Source organism: Coregonus clupeaformis, chromosome 31, assembly GCF_020615455.1.
Source record: "Coregonus clupeaformis isolate EN_2021a chromosome 31, ASM2061545v1, whole genome shotgun sequence".
In the NCBI taxonomy this organism is placed as follows: domain Eukaryota; kingdom Metazoa; phylum Chordata; class Actinopteri; order Salmoniformes; family Salmonidae; genus Coregonus; species Coregonus clupeaformis.
The window spans coordinates 14,971,890-14,988,221 of NC_059222.1; the positions used below are offsets into that span (position 1 = coordinate 14,971,890).

General features: G+C 41.7%; 2 protein-coding genes across 4 annotated transcripts; one reads left to right on the forward strand and one right to left on the reverse strand.

Moving 5' to 3' along the window:
- The first annotated feature begins 770 nt into the window (after positions 1 to 770).
- Positions 771 to 10,609, forward strand: LOC121547621 (conserved oligomeric Golgi complex subunit 2). 2 transcript variants are annotated; one of them, XM_041858970.2, is made up of 18 exons: positions 771 to 965; positions 1,287 to 1,448; positions 1,766 to 1,831; positions 1,954 to 2,034; positions 3,489 to 3,592; positions 4,369 to 4,477; positions 4,640 to 4,819; positions 5,262 to 5,386; positions 6,145 to 6,271; positions 6,514 to 6,653; positions 7,278 to 7,339; positions 7,490 to 7,641; positions 7,921 to 8,106; positions 8,342 to 8,414; positions 8,808 to 8,950; positions 9,136 to 9,275; positions 9,671 to 9,851; positions 10,034 to 10,609. In XM_041858970.2, the coding sequence occupies exons 1-18, from the start codon at positions 909 to 911 to the stop codon at positions 10,139 to 10,141; spliced, it is 2,196 nt and encodes a 731-aa protein (XP_041714904.1). In that variant the 5' UTR covers positions 771 to 908; the 3' UTR covers positions 10,142 to 10,609. The 2 variants fall into 2 exon arrangements, with proteins under 2 accessions (XP_041714904.1, XP_041714905.1); XM_041858971.2 differs by having other exon boundaries at positions 1,766 to 1,825.
- A 244-nt stretch (positions 10,610 to 10,853) lies between these two features.
- Positions 10,854 to 16,060, reverse strand: agt (angiotensinogen). Of its 2 annotated transcripts, none has more exons than XM_041858972.2 (5): positions 15,953 to 16,060; positions 12,965 to 13,773; positions 12,554 to 12,827; positions 11,707 to 11,863; positions 10,854 to 11,444 (listed from the first exon to the last, which is right to left on the reverse strand). In XM_041858972.2, exons 2-5 carry the CDS (start codon positions 13,734 to 13,736, stop codon positions 11,268 to 11,270), a joined length of 1,380 nt encoding a protein of 459 aa, XP_041714906.2. In that variant the 5' UTR covers positions 13,737 to 13,773; positions 15,953 to 16,060; the 3' UTR covers positions 10,854 to 11,267. The 2 variants fall into 2 exon arrangements, with proteins under 2 accessions (XP_041714906.2, XP_041714907.2); XM_041858973.2 differs by lacking the exon at positions 15,953 to 16,060 and adding an exon at positions 13,860 to 14,815.
- Positions 16,061 to 16,332: the final 272 nt, after the last annotated feature.

Consider the following 16,332-nt stretch of genomic DNA (forward strand, 5'->3'; position numbering starts at 1 on the left):
ACATTCATACACATACATACATACATACATACATACATACATACATACATACATACATACATACATACATACATACATACATACATACATACATACATATCCTTTTTAAAAAATATATTCCCCTTTATTACTTTCCAACCCCACCACCCTTTCCCTAATTGGAGTAAACTAGTGAACAACAATGCTTAGGCCTCTACATCCAGCTTATACTTACTATATACATTTTATGGACACAGTCAATTTTACAATAATCATATTTTGTTTGTTTTTTCTCCTGAACTTCTTCTACTCTCAACCTCTCCGATCATTTTCATGATGTCCATCCGGTTTGCTTCTATATGCCATATCTTTCTAACTGTGCTCTTTCACAAAAGCTCCCAACCTACAACCTATATACTTATTATGGACACAGTATGCTTACATTATTAGTTATCTTGTTATTAGTTGTTGTTAGTTGTTATTAGTCCCATCCTTCCACTCCATTCAACACCACCCATCTATCTCTTAACACCATCCATATAGGATTTCTATTTGCCATATATTTTTCAACTGTACTGTGATGTTTTACAAAAGTTCTGAACCTTTCTTTCTCATTGTTTCTACAGATTGTAAATTGAAAATAAACATTTTTGCTAAAAGTATTATTATATTATTGATCGATTATACTTTTCAGATCACCCATATTTGGTAGTTAGCGGAAACACCAACCGGATGCTTCACCATTATACATCCGGTGAAATATCTGTCTCACTGTTCTATCTGTGGTGGTACCCTGCCATGTTTGCGGAAGTATAATTTGAGTATTTTCCCCTCTGTCATTCTTCAGAAATTATTTAGCAACCTTTTTTACTTTATATTATAACTACATTTCAAGCCTTTGCCGATTCCAAGGATAGTACGAAAGAAAAATGAATCTGCCAAAGGGGCCGGATTCCCTCTGTTTCGACAAGGACGTGTTTATGAAGGTAGTTAGCTAACAGTAGCTAAGATAATGTCACATTTTCTTAGCTAACGTTAGATAGTATTGCCATAGGTTAGCTAGCAGTGATCAGCCAAACTGGCTTCATCCCATGTTATCACATCTTGGAAAGGCACGAATTTTATACGCCTAAATTTGTCTCCTCATATTTAGCTATCTAACTTCTTCATTAAACTGTTAATGCCCGATTAGAAATGGCAAGCAGCTTGCAAGTTATATTCTGCTGGACATCATTTGCATCATCTTGGCTATCTAACTACATTATCAATCATGTTACATTTTCTTCTTCTTCTTGTGTTGCATTCAGGATGACTTCGACGTGGATCAGTTTGTTGCTGATTGCAGAAAGCATGTCCAACTGGAGGAGATGCGCGAGGACCTTGAGATGTATTACAAACTGCTCAAAACAGCCATGGTGGAGCTCATCAACAAAGACTATGCAGACTTTGTCAACCTCTCCACCAATCTGGTAGGTTCCTATGGCTGTCACGTCCAAGATGCTGCAGTGTTCCCCACCCATAAGTGGCATTAATGAATGTTTACAACCATGCATTTGTAGCCAAATAACAAGATGGCAATCATATTTTATGATTTCACTCAAAAGAAACTGGGAGCAACAGCAGGAATCAGTTCAATACGGATGTAGCAATCTAAATGGGTGTGATGATGTTTGTTCTTCCAAACAGTTGCTCCAGCTAGGATCAGGACTTTTAAATGTAAAATAGGCCTAATAGCTACAGTAGTAGTTAGAGAATAATGGACATACTTGATGTATCATCTATTTAGGTTGGAATGGACAAAGCCCTGAACCAGCTATCAGTGCCACTGGGTCAGTTGCAGGAAGAGGTACTGGTATGTGCTCTGTTTGACTCTTTTTTTTTCATATGATGAATTGATTTCACCTTCATTGATATTGACTTGGTCACACAGTTTGTCCTATTTATGTGTGTTGTATCTTTCTCCCTTTATTACAGAGCTTGAGAACGTCTGTAAGTGCGGTGATCCAAGCCATTGACAACCAGCTATCAAAGCAAGATGACTTGCAAAACAAAAAGGTTTGTTAACCTGGCTTTATACACTACATGACCAAAAATATGTGTTTGACCGCTAGGTTTTATGGGTATTATGACTCATAACGTGAAATCTAAATTGTAAAATAACGTGGCACTCTATGGACGAGGTTATACACTACAGGACCAAAAGTATGTGGACACCTGCTCGTGGAACATCTCATTCCAAAATCATGGGCATTAATATGGAGTTGGTCCCCCCTTTGCTGCTATAACAGCCTCCACTCTTCTGGGAAGGCTTTCCACTAGATGTCAGAACATTGCTGCGGGGACTTGCTTCCATTCAGCCACAAGAGCATTAGTGAGGTCGGGCACTGATGTTGGGCGATTAGACCTGGCTCGCAGTTGGTGTTCCAATTCATCCCAAAAGTGTTCAATGGGGTTGAGGTCAGGGCTCTGTGCAGGCCAGTTATGTTCTTCCACACCAATCTCGACAAACCATTTCTGTATGGACCTCGCTTTTTGCACGGGGGCATTGTCATGCTGAAACAGGAAAGGGCCTTCCCCAAACTGTTGCCACAAAGTTGGAAGCACAGAATCCTCTAGAATGTCATTGTATGAAAAACAGCCTCAGACCATTATTCCTCCTCCACCAATCTTTACAGTTGGCATAATGCATTCGTGCAGATATCGTTCTCCTGGTATCTGCCAAACCCAGATTTGTCAGTCGGACTGCCAGATGGTGAAGCGTGATTCATCACTCCAGAGAGCGCTTTTCCACCGCTCCAGAGTCCAATGGCAGCGAGCTTTACACCACTCCAGAGTCCAATAGCAGCGAGCTTACACCACACATCTTAGGCTTGTATGCGGCTGCTCGGCCATGAAGCTCCTGACAAACAGTTATTGTGCCGACGTTGCTTCCAGAGGCCGTTTGGAACTTGGTAGTGAGTGTTGCAACCGAGGACAGCACTTGGTGGTCCCGTTCTGTGAGCTTGTGTGGTCTACCACTTCGCGGCTGAGCCATTGTTGCTCCTACACGTTTCCACTTCACAATAACAGCACTTACAGTTGACCGGGGCAGCTCTAGCAGGGCAGAAATTTGACGAACTGACTTGTTAGAAAGGTGGCATTTAATGACGGTGCCACGTTGAAAGTCACTGAGCTTTTCAGTAAGGCCATTCTACTGCCAATGTTTGTCTATGGAGATTGCATGGCGGTGTGCTCGATTTTATACACCTGTCAGCAACGGGTGTGGCTGAAATAGCTGAATCCACTAATTTTAAGGGGTGTCCACATACTTTTGTGTATGTAGTGTATGTCTACCATTTCAGACATTTGTGTTTCTGTAACATACAGTACATTTGTATGTGTGTAGCTGGATGCTAGAGATGCTTACACTTTTGCAATTCATTTTCACAAAAGATTATGATTAAAAAATACTTAGATTAGTTTGTTTAAACAGTCATGTTTCTCATGTTTTTTTTGTTCCCCTAAACAAGATGTGTGTCATGAGACTCATCCAAGTTGTTCGATCAGTAGAGAAGATTGAAAAAATCCTACATTCTCAGAACTCAAAAGACTCAACATCTCTTGAGATAAGCAGGTACGTTAAAAAAATGATTGCATCAGCTTTTTGCTGATTTGACATATTATAATCTCTATGTTAATGATGAGGTAAGGTCACAGAAAGAAGCCATTTTCCCCATTTAAAGTGATGCTCCGGAACTTTTGTATAATTTCAGCCAGTAGAACTTTTGTATAATTACTGGTCCCTGTTATTTGTGTACTATTTCATCCAACTGTGTATAGTCTCTCATGGACAGATGAAACGACAAGCATCTGTCAAGGCTCACGTAGAATGATGTGATTACGAGCAGCAGTAGTTCCTGCTTTTGGGTTTTGGTCATTGATTATTTGGGCGAAGGCGGTGCGTAAACTGGTGCAGTGACTTTCAAGCCTGTGTGCGGATGATAAATGTTTCCGTTAGATTCCACAGCCACAAAGTCAAAATTGGTTATATGGAAAAAATTCATAAAAACCTAAATTAGCTTTTTGGCCATGATAAACACAAATTAAATTAGTGTGAGGGAGGGGTTTGGCAGAGAGTTTTTACGTTAGCGAGGGAGGAGACTTCGCTTCCTTCCTTTCCACAAAGGTAATCACAATTATTAACGGCATTTCCCCCAGAAGTAAAACAGGAAATTGCAAACTTCTGGGTAACCTTGCTTTTAATATTTTCTGAGAATATGGCATCCAGCCAGCATTTCAGGGCCTACCCCTTTCCCTATAGCTACGTCAGCTATATTCTTCATGTTATGTACTCTATATATATTGGTGTATGTTTCAGTTTCTATGTTTGCTGTTTCTTTTGCTTTGTAGTCCTCTCTTAGCTGGCCAGATTCTGGAGAGGATTGCCACAGAGTTCAACCAGCTGCAGTTCCATGCCGTCCAAAGCAAGGGCATGCCCCTGCTGGACAAAGTCAGGCCTGTAAGTCCAGTCACATCATTCAACACTGACGGCACCATTGCATTTCTGGGGTCGATTTTCAATACACAAACTAGATTAAGGTTAATGGTTGAAAATGGCCATGCCTGCCCATTGTAACCATCCCTTTGCTGACATTGTGTCTGTGTACGATCTGTGTTGTAGCGTATTTCCGGCATCACGTCCATGCTACAGCAGTCTTTGGAGGGGCTCCTTATACAGGGCCTCCAGACCTCCAACGTGGACATTGTGCGTCACTGCCTACGCACCTACGCCACCATCGACAAGACCAGGGATGCAGAGGCTCTGGTGGGACAAGTCCTGGTCAAACCCTACATGGACGAGGTGAGGTTGTGTGGCAGCGGAACCGTCATGATTAGGTCCTGTATGGCTCAGTTGGTAGAGCATGGCGCTTGCAATGCCAGTAATGTGGGTTAAATTACCGGGACCACCCATATGTATGCATGCATGACTGTAAGTCGCTTTGGATAAAAGTGTCTGCTAAATAGCATATATAGAAGAGCATTTAGGGCTGGTGTCCCGTATCCAGTTTAAACCTACTCCTGGACTAACGATCATTATTTTTTTATTGCTTTTAAATCCAGGAGTAAGCTTTATCTGGTTTCTGGGAAACTCTCTCTTAGTATCCAGCTCACCAATATATTTACGAAATTATGTGAAATGGACAATTCAAGAACTTTATGTACTGTGTTCTGCTTCAGAGATGAAGTCTATGCTTCCTCCTCTACATAAACAGTACTTCACATGACTATTTTGTTGTCAACAGGTCATCGTTGAACAGTTGGTCAAGTCCACCCCCAATGGCCTTCAAATAATGTACACCAAGCTCTTAGAGTTTGTGCCCCATCACTGTAGACTGCTGCGCGAGGTGACTGGAATGGCCATTTCAAGGTACCCGCCATAGCTGACCTGGAAGTCAAAGTTCTGAAGGCATTTCTCCCTACAGATATAAGAAAGTACATGGTAGAATGGCCGTAAGGCGCTACAGAGGGTAGTTCGTACAGCCCAGTATATAATTGGGGCCAAGCTTCCTGCCATCCAGGACCTATATACTAGGCGGTGTCAGAGAAAGGCCCCAAAAATTGTCAAAAGACTCCAGTCACCCAAGTCATAGACTGTTCTCTCTGCTACCACACGGCAAGTGGTACCGGAGCGTCAAGTCTAGGTCCAAAAGGCTCCTTAACAGCTTCTACCCCCAAGCCATAAGACTGCTGAACAATTAATCAAATGGCCACCCGGACTATTTGCATTGACACTTTGTTTTTACACTGCTGCTACTCGCTGTTTATTAGCTATGCATAATCACTTTACCCCTACCTACATGTACAAATTACCTCGACTAACCTGTACCCCCGCACATTGACTCAGTACCGGTACCCATTGTATATAGCCTCATTATTGTTATTTTATTGTGTTATTTAATTTTTTATATTTTTTAAAATATATTTTTTACTTTAGTTTATTTAGTAAATATATTCTTAACTCTATTTTCTTAAAACTGCATTGTTGGTTAAGGACTTGTAAGTAAGCATTTCACGGTAAGGTCTACACCTGTTGTATTCGGCGCATGTGATTTGAGTTACACATTCATTACCTATGAATTTCCTATTTGTTCTTTCTCATGTCTTTGCTTTCTGCTGTCTGTCCAGTGAAAAGGCAGACATAGTGCCAGGATACGACTTCTTGGTGAACTCAGTTTGGCCTGAAATCATCAAAGGTATCGAGGAGAGAATCCCCTCTCTCTTCAACGCTGGCAACCCTGACACCTTTTATGAGGTACGTACTGTAACAACTCAATCTCGTTCTTCTGGCATCAAAGTAGTCCTATGAGTAGTCGTCTGGCATCATTACTGTCATATAAAACTATTAGAAGCCAATCTCTTTTTGGCTGGGTTGAACAGAGCTTGGAAATACAATAGAAATAGTAGTGGAACACTGACCCTGACAAGTCCTACTCTCTACTAGTAGGATAGGGACACCAGATTCTCATTCGGTTCATGTCTGTTTCTGTTTTGCAGATGTACACAATCAGCATGGACTTTGTGAGGAAGTTTGAGAGGCAGTGTGGCTCCCAAGCCAGTGTGAGGAGACTGAGAGCTCACGCCTCCTATCAGAGCTTCCACAACAAGTGGAACCTCCCTGTCTACTTCCAGCTCCAGTGAGTAGCTGCGTGCTCCATGACCTTTGACTTCTGTGCTTCCTGTACTGATCTGTGCTTGATTTTGCGCCCTTTATAATTGTCACCTACCCCGCTGATGTCCAGTCATCCGTTTTACTTCCTCGATATTGTGTTGATATCATGTTACACATATAGATAAGAAGAGGACATTTACAGGTTATAAGTAACTGTGTCCAACACAAGGCCTCTTGATGAATACTCCCTCTAAGGGAATATTGATCCTCTATAGAGTCAACGTGAAGGTTGTTGGACTCTCTGTGCCTTGCACTGTTTGTCAACCAGCCTCTGAACATTTCACAATGGAAAGTCCATCATGCTGCACATGCTTAACATTGTGTACTTTCATTTCCATCACAGCTACATGTTGTGAAATGGCTGTTGCTATCTGTTTTACAGTCGAGACTGTTTTGAGAATGCACTATGCTATTTATCTTATTGCAAAGAATAATGGTCATCCTCTTTTGCAATGCCATTTCTACGAAAATTGAGAATGGAAAAATATTTCTATTGATCAATTCCAACTGTTTTGCTCATAAACAGCAAGCTAGCTTAAACGTGTTCAACAGCGATCCATTGACTTGTTGTTCCCGAACTCTGTCACAGGTACAAGGAAATTGCTGCATGTTTAGAGAATGCTGTTGCTGATGGGTTAGAGGCAGCACCAGGTTAGTAGCTATACTCAACTATAATGTATGAATGGATAAGTTATATTTCATTAATCATTACCACAAAAGGCACTATTACCTGCTGGCTTGTATTGATCATTCCATTCCTCCCTACACACTCTCCCCCTCCTTACACACACTCTTCTTCAGCGGGCAGCTGCTACCACCTGCTGGTGTCCCAGGTGCTGTGGAACAGCTTGGTCAGGTGCTGGGCGGAAAAGGTCTACCTTCCCCCGCTGGCTCACCGCTTCTGGAAGCTCACCCTGCAGCTCATCTCACGTTACTCCAAGTTCCTCACTGAGGTACACCCTCCAACATGGCAACCCAACATTCCTCCAACACGGCAACCCAACCTTCATCCAACAGGGCAACCCAACCTTTCCACTACAATATTAATGCTAGTGTAAATAGTGTCTATGGATTCAGTGATACCTCTATTAATCTAGTGTTCAACATAGCCTGCAACATATGTCAGTATTCCAGTATTTTAAAGCAGCAGGAATAGAAATGTGAATACTATGAAAGGAAATGCTGGTCCTATTAAGTTGTCATGATTGGTGTTTCTGTACCCTGTTTCCTAGATGCTGACTAAATCTCCCACCACGGAGGTCTGTAAAGACCCTGTGAGGCCCCTCCCCAGCTCCGCCTCCTCCACGTCCAGTCGCACCTCTCAGGATGATGGGGGCAGTGAGAGCGGCAGCCCAGCAACCCTATCTACCAAACAGCTGGTTTTTATAGCCTCCGATGTGGACAAACTACAAGACCAGGTAGTGACATGGACCAATCATGACCAAGATCCTGCAAAATAAGCCAATGTAGTTTTATACTGTATTTACCTTCCAAAAAGACAAACAGAATATACATATTTCTTAATAGATGTGGTTCTTAATTGTAAGAATTACTTTTAGGGGTAGGCAACATTACATTGATATGCTATTGCATTAACCTTATTATTTTTGCATCATAGTTTTCTTTACCATTCAAGTTTTGCCTTTCTCACAGATTCCTGAACTTTCTAAGATGATTAAGCAGAAACTGGAGGTCATTGGGTACAAAAACTTTGTAATTGTTGGAGGTATGTCGTCATCATCATGCTTAAAAGATTAAATGCACAAACTGATACGTTGTTCCAGACAGTGTTCAATCATGATGTGGTCCTCTGTAGCTCAGCTGGTAGAGCACGGCGCTTGTAACGCCAAGGTAGTGGGTTCGATACCCGGGACCACCCATACACAAAAATGTATGCACGCATGACTGTATGTCGCTTTGGATAAAAGCGTCTGCTAAATGGCTTATTATTATTATTTATTATATTATTATTATTATATTAAATTATTATTATTATTATTATTATTATGATACTTATTCCATCAGCTGTTACTGTACTCTTACTGCAAGTCAGTTGATATAGTGCCTTTTGATTGCCTTTTTGACAAGTGTCCTTCCATGCTTTGTGTTCTCTCCCCAGAGGCCCTAGAAGACTCCAAAGCCTCCCTGTCTGGCTGCATTCCCACCCTGAACAGCAAGATGACTCAGCATTTAACCGAGAGGTGCTTTCGCTTCCTGAAGAGTGCCTCTGAAGTCCCCCGACTGTACCGCAGGACCAACAAGGTGAGAAGGCCCGCCCCTCAGGCCTCATCCTCCCAGGACAATGGAGCAGTGCTCCCATTAGGCTTCAACGTTGCTGAGATGATTAGAGAACATCTGCTGTATAGTACCAAAATATTGAAAAGTGCACCACACTCACAACAGTCACAAGCTTGAAAACATGTGCCTGTTCTTCATCTCCTGTATAGGAAGTGCCCTCCAGAGCCTCTGCCTACATGGAAAACGCCCTGCGGCCGCTGCACCAGCTCTTGAGCGACTCCAAAGACATGGTGAAGCCCTCCATCGCCCAGGACTGGCTACGGGTCGCACTCAATAACTGCACTCACAGGTAGGGGGTCTCTGCTGTCTGTTAGAATTCCTGTGTAGGCAAGTACAGTATACTGTAAGAGATGGCTGGAGACTACTTCATGAATGGGAAAAGGAGATCCTGTGAAATTAATTGTTGTCCACATATACAGCTTCCAATTTGAATGCATGCCATAGTTTTATGTACTGGTATCGTGTTCTAATAATATTTTATAAAATTAGTTGACCCTTCTGCTTACTATGTATAGGGTCAATGCAGTGAGTCACAATGTTATGTCCTAAGAATTGCACCACACAAGGACACAAACTAACAATTGAATTGAATTCAAGGTCAGTCAACCTCACTAACTTATGTAGCTTTTTGTTCTGCTCCACCAAGCACAAAATACTGTAATTTTCCATCTTGACATTGGGCAGATATTTTGAAACCATATCAGACGTTTTGAGTTCCGTAAAAAAAATGGAGGAAAGTTTAAAGAGACTGAAGCAAGCGAGGAAAACAGCAACCACCAACATGACAGGAACCACCGGAGGCCCCACGGACGACAGCAAGATCCGCCTGCAGCTGGCCTTGGATGTGGAGTACCTGGGAGAGCAGGTAGGGTTCCCATTAGAGAACGCCAACCTTATCTTGTAGTTGTCCTTTGACTATGTTATAGAAAGACAATATGTTTAACTCAAACAGTGGGAAGGAAGTAAGGCAGGTCAGGAAAATCCCCAGAATGATTGTTGTGATGGTAAGCCTCGATTACCATATTGATGTTTTGTTTCCCATAACAGATTCAGAAGATGGGTCTGCAGCCTGCCGACATCAGCATGTTCTCAACACTAAATGACTTGGTCCAAGGAGCACAGGACGTGGCTCCATCAGAGCAGGCGGTACCATAATCCTGCACCGATATGAATGTATCTGTATGCTTGTAATTAGGAGGAAGAAAGCACAATGAGGGACTGGGTCTTTTTATTTTGAATGCTAATCATATGGGAGATGGTATTGAAATCAGGAGAATTTCAAATTTTTATTTTCAATAGTAATTAAATATTTCCTACTGGCCCCCTGACTGTTCATAACAGCGACTGTCTAATGTAATGGGGTCAAAGGGGGTTAACCCTAACCCTCTATGCCTGCCTGAGAATTCACAGTACGTCCAATAATGCAAGTTATGCCATCATACAAAGAGATACTGGCAAAAAGTAGACCAGGGCAGCATTCTGGTCTTTACTTTTTTGTTGAAGGATAAAGAGATTGTACATTGTGAACAGAGTTGGTGAAGGATGAGATGGATGTTGTAAATTTTTAAATGAAGTGAATCAAAGTTGTAATAACCTTGATAAAAGAAGCTTTGGATTTTTTTATGTTGTGTAAATGTGATTCAAGTTCAGCTGTTATGAGGGGTGACCTAATAAGGCATATCTTAAAGTTCAGTGACATTCAGTTAATTTGCAAGATCAGCCTTCATTATTTCGGTCTGGTTTTGGGAAGAGGTCGGTCATTATTAGTCCCATGTTATCTAAACCTTTAAGTCTCAGGAGGAATTTAGTCACCAGCTATTCACTTTTTTAAAAGGATTTCTCAAGACAAATGGACATTTCCACAATATTGAGAAACAATGTTTTATTCATGCAATCACAAATCACAACAAAACAAATAAACTCTTAGCATAATAGAAATATACAAATTCAGACCTTTCAATAATCCTATCAACCATGTATACCTTTATCATAGCAAACAGTAAGTACACTGCTGTAATTCTACAATGTACATTAGACACAAAGATCTGCATAATGTGCTCTATGTGAATACATTACCTCTTAATTCAGCGTAATACTGTGTTTTTTCACAAACATGATACATAATGTATGCATAAGTTCTTAACTCCAGGAATAAATTATCATACCAGTAAGGGAACATGCACTATTGCATTGATCTGTCGGTACAAACCCGCAAGTCTGCTGATCCAGGAGGGTTTCATGTGCGTTCTTCTGCAGATTTGTTATGTTGGTGTAGAAAGCCCTAAAGAGTCGGGTTTCTTATTTTTCCCAGCATGAGAATGGCATTGGAGTTTCCCTCTACAATAGCGAAGAAGAAGGGCCTGTTGACAGTGAATTTGAGGGGAACCCCTCCATCTTGGGTCTTGTCTTGAGTCTCAGCACCACCTTCAGACATCTCAAACGTGACTTTGTTGAACACCTGGAAGAGATGCACTACTACAATGAGCTCCAAGTCACCATTAGATTAAAACAAATTATTGCAAAAGACGATAAGAGTACTAGAGTACCAACAGTTTTCCCCCCCCCATTCTCTCTCTTTTGTCTATTTGCATTCCCCACACATAGTAGACTACGGTTAGTATCTATCTGCTCCGTATCACAGGTTTATGTAAACATATTTCACTCATAGGGTTAACAGATGTTTTGTTCCTATACCACTAAGGGGAAAATGTAGATCTTACCTTATCAACACTGAACGGCTTCTTACCGCTGAGTCTCTCAAACTCAGCATCTGAACCCAGCAGACTTTTCTCAATCTCAGCTGCCATGTCAAAAAGCAACGACCTTAGGTCAGTCAAGGCTGTCATGGAGAACTTGGGCAGAGACAGTTCCAGGAACCTACAGGGAAAATAACAGACCAGTTTGCACAGTGCTTATTTCTGTCCCAATTCCTGATAGCTGCTACAGTACATGTTCCATTAAAGCTGGAATCCTTAGTTGCTACATCAATTTTTTTACTTATAAATTAATGATATATACCCATTGATTATTGAAGAATATAACTTATAAATGCCTCATGAGCTTAGTTCAACTGTCATACCCTATCAGAACCCATAATATAAGCTTATTTTACTCCAGTGTTTGTAAACAATGTAATTGTAAACAAACACTGTATGGCCTCCAAACATGGTTAAAATTATAATGTTGATATAATTGCATCCATAGCTCTGTCTTTGAATTTGAGTGGCTACATTTCTCCAGGCCCATCTCTCAGCTTTTTACCAAAACACAGGAGGGGTGAACGCTTTGTTATTGTTTCAATTAAGGATTCTAGCTTTAAGATAGCTTACTATTGATTGATAGTTTATTTGTCTTTCCACAAATCTTTGTGGAGCAAAGTGTGAAGTGGTGTCAGTTAACAAACAATTGATATTCTCCTCGGGACAGTAAAATATTGAGCTCCAATATTGCAGTAATAGTTATCAATGTTTAATGCAGCACATAATACAGCACTTGTAGGTGTCATCATAGGTAACATAAATCTGTCAGAAACATTGCAAGATGTAGCTCAGATATTTTCTGACTTACCCCTCCTTCAGATGCCTGTGCCAGCCAGAGATGATGTCAGACTGTAGTCGAGACTCCATGTCATGCAGGCTGCTCCCCTCGTGAGGCAGTACCAGCAGCATGTATGCCCGTTTGCTCAGAGCCAGTTTCACCACCGTGCACTTCCTGTCCTTATCATTCAGGTACTTGTAGGTGCCTGTGTGGGTCATGAGAGGGACCATGACAGTTGTTGTCGCATCAACCATGAACTCCTGCATGGTAGTTTTCTCTGGCTGGAATGCCTTCCTCCAGTTGCCTGAAAAAGGGAAGGATAGCTTTTGTTGCTTATGATGTGGATTTTGTAGTATTGTTTTTGTATGCTGCTGCAGTATTTTGACACTGCTATTGTACTGAATGTGTTTTTTGGCTTGTGTGAAAACTATGAGTGCTTACCTTTGAAATGGACAGAGCTGACAAACAGTAGATCTGTGGTTGCGCTAAGGTCCTTGAACACGTTTGTGATTTTCCTGTCTGACGTCTGCTGGATGAAGGTGTTGACCTGGGTCTCAGCCTCCTGGGGCTGGGAGAAGTCCACTGCTCTGATGTACGAGGCATCAGAGAAGTCCTGGGTGCCTTGGACAAAGTCCTTCGAGAGGTCAGCGCCCTTGCGAGCAAAGGCCCACACCCGGGTGTTGATCTCATCCTTGGGCCCATCCACCAGGGAATTGATGTCCTGCAGAGTACGGAGAACATTGTGGCCGTCCACTAAGGAGACACAGTCGTCTCTGTCCGTGTCCCTGTTCAGGCCCAGCAGCTGCTGGTAAGGGATGGCTGTTTTCTTGGAGGCCCCCAGGTACAAGGTGACCAGAGAGCCAAAGGAATTCATGGGCGAGAGCAAGGTGTTGGAGTCCTTTTGTTTGCTGCTCAGAGCCTGGTACATCCGGAGGCCCAGAGAGTTGAGCAGCTCTGCCAGTACAGCAGTGCGCTGAGTGACGTTCTGTTTCAGTCGGTCAGTGCCCGAGCGTTCTCGAGTGTCAGGCGCCACACTGTCATTGTTAATGGGGGTCAAAGTGACAGTCTCCAGGGGTTTCATCACTTCAGTTTTGATGGTCTCACAGCTGACATTCTCAGAGGCAAAGAGGTTAAACGGGTGGACGTATACACGGTTCGCCAGGCCTACCGAGAGGCAGGAGAGCAGGAGGAGAGGGCTAAATATATGACGCATGTTCCGTCTTTTTGGACGAAATTTCCTTTGAATAATTCTGTGAAGAGATAGAAAAGGGTCATTGGGTTAATTCTGTCAGTGCCTGTTCCTATTTCAAGCCATGGCTTTGTTATCAATGTTTACCATCTCAATTCATGATTGGCTGCCTGGAACATTGAGCTGAGGTCACTGGCGTAGAACACACCCCCGCAGGTCAGGCCCACCAGATAGCATATGAACACGTCATAAGCCATCAAAAACATGTTTAGAATGACAGGTAATTAGCTCTAAAACAGCAACATGTTCTCTTAGCCTCATGGCAAAATGTGGGCTTGCTTGGATTTTGCGGGGGGGGGGCACCCCAAAACTGCACTACGCCACTGGCTGAGGTCTGACTGTCAGTGATTTATTTATTTAGACTTTATCTTTCCTTTTCCTTCCGGATAAGAAAAACCGCATAGCCACTATCCAAACATACGTCCAACCCTAAATTCTGATTGTATAGAGCTGCTAAGGAGAGCTAAGTAATATCTTGGCTTAGACAACTCGTACATCCCAGTAAGCAAAATGACGTTGAAAAGACGTCTAAAATACGTTTATTTTAGGTTCTGAATGAAAGGTGAAAATACATACAGTATTTTCCGTGCGTTGAAAATACATATTTTCCAGACATTGAAAGGACAGATTTTCTGGACGTTGAACATTTGTATTTTCTGGACGTTGAAGATACGTATTTTCCGGACGTTGAAATTAGGTTCATTTTCTGTTCTAGATGAATGTTAAAAAATACGTAATTGACAGGCGTGACTCTATTGCCAAATTTCAACTACACATACATTCTCAATAATTTATTTATCTACCTTAGTTGAATGCACTGACTGTAAGTCGCTCTGGATAACAGAGTCTGCTAAATGATCAAAATTGACACTTGTAAATCATGCTGGGTATTATTCTAATGAGCTCAACCCGCAAACAAGTACAAATTTGGTCGGTCACCACATCTAAACGAATCATAGACGTCTAGGCTACGTTTCACAAGTTTGAACAGCACAGTACAGTACGGCACAGTTCAGTACAGTAGAACACACTAGAGCACAGTAGAGTACAGTAGAACACACTAGAGTACAGTAGAGTTTAATTCAGTAGAGTACAACACAGTAGAGTTTAATTCAGTACAGTTTAGTTCAGTAGAGTAGAGTACATTAGAGTAAATTAGGGTACAATACAGTACATTATACTGTTATATACTCTAATGTGCTGAACTATACTTTACTGTGCTCTACTGTACTGTAGTATGCTCTACTTTTCTTTACTGTACTGTAATGTACTCTGCTGTGCTGTATTGTGCAGTACTGTAATGTACTCTGCTGTGCTCTACTTTACTGAACTGTGCTGTCTAAACTTGTGAAACATAGACGCCTATGTTTGGGCCAAATCAAGGTCGGTCGGGACCGGACCAAATTTGACCAATTATAGATGTTTATGTTTGGCCCAAATATAGGCCGGTCTGTACCGGCCTTGATTTCAACGTCCACCGACGTCCGGACCGGCCTATATTTGGGCCAAACATAGACGTCTATAATTGGCTAAATTTGGTCCGGTCCGGACGTGAACAAATCTGAATCAAACATGGACGTCTATGTTTGGGCCAAATTAAGGCCGGTAGGGACGGGACCAATCAAAAGACGTCGGCGTCGGTCCATGCTAAGTGGGATAGGCCTACTTATCCATAGAAACCACTTTTTTCAAATGATCACTCCATATTGCTACTTAAACATAGCCAACGAAATGTACTTTATTCTTTGTATTGGATGACTGCCAAATGATGAGAGTTCTGGAAGTACCGAACAAACACAAGAGCCTCCTCTTTCTGGGAATACATGGCCTGGATTAATGATTAGGTTTACAGCAAGCAAAGATATGAGGTTGTACACTATGTTTGAATGCTTCTTCTCCTTACCTTTTCTAAAACAAGGTACACAATACGTTTCCAACAAATACAGTATTATGTAGTAAAACCCTGAAGTGTTGCTAGAGTAAATCTTCTTATTTTAATTTAAAACTTGAAGACATTCAATATCTTGATAAGAGGTCAATATTTTCTTAAGCGATTTTAAAGATAAATCATATTCCCTCTCTCATATCTCCTTAATCCCAACTTTATGACACACTATAAACTCAAATAATGTACTTCTGTACAAGTACATTGAAAGTGTATTGAGAAAGCTTTGTCTTACCTTGTGATGGCTTGCTAATGCTATAGCCTAACTGAGATCAGCAGCGGACTTGCTGTCTGTTTTAAAAAACGAATAGCTCTGAACCCCTAGTTACTCATTAACCAGATCATTGAGTCACTGAGTATTCTGTGGTGTTCCAGAGTGGCTTTTGTACTTGCTGATAAATAAATGGGTCAGAGCAGAAGACCACCCTGTTGTCCTTGTGCCCAATTTATTTACTCAAAATATGATGCAATCAGGGGTTTGGGGAATTAACTAACTTTCACAAGAGGAAACCAGGAAATTGTGTCAGACAGGTCTTCTATCTCTTGGGTTGGAGTCATAAAGTGTGTAAGAAACTGTGTGTTTGTGGGAAGGTGAATGTTATTGATAAATTGCAC

Coding starts and splice junctions, on each gene's coding strand:
- LOC121547621 (XM_041858970.2), top strand. CDS start 909: ATGAATCTGCCAAAGGGGCCGGATTCCCTCTGTTTCGACAAGGACGTG. Junction 4,478..4,639: donor TGCTGGACAAAGTCAGGCCT/GTAAGTCCAGTC, acceptor TCTGTGTTGTAG/CGTATTTCCGGCATCACGTC. Junction 9,276..9,670: donor CTCAATAACTGCACTCACAG/GTAGGGGGTCTC, acceptor GACATTGGGCAG/ATATTTTGAAACCATATCAG.
- agt (XM_041858972.2), bottom strand. CDS start 13,736: ATGCGTCATATATTTAGCCCTCTCCTCCTGCTCTCCTGCCTCTCGGTA. Junction 12,828..12,964: donor CAGCTCTGTCCATTTCAAAG/GTAAGCACTCAT, acceptor TCCCTTTTTCAG/GCAACTGGAGGAAGGCATTC. Junction 11,445..11,706: donor AGCCGTTCAGTGTTGATAAG/GTAAGATCTACA, acceptor CATCTCTTCCAG/GTGTTCAACAAAGTCACGTT.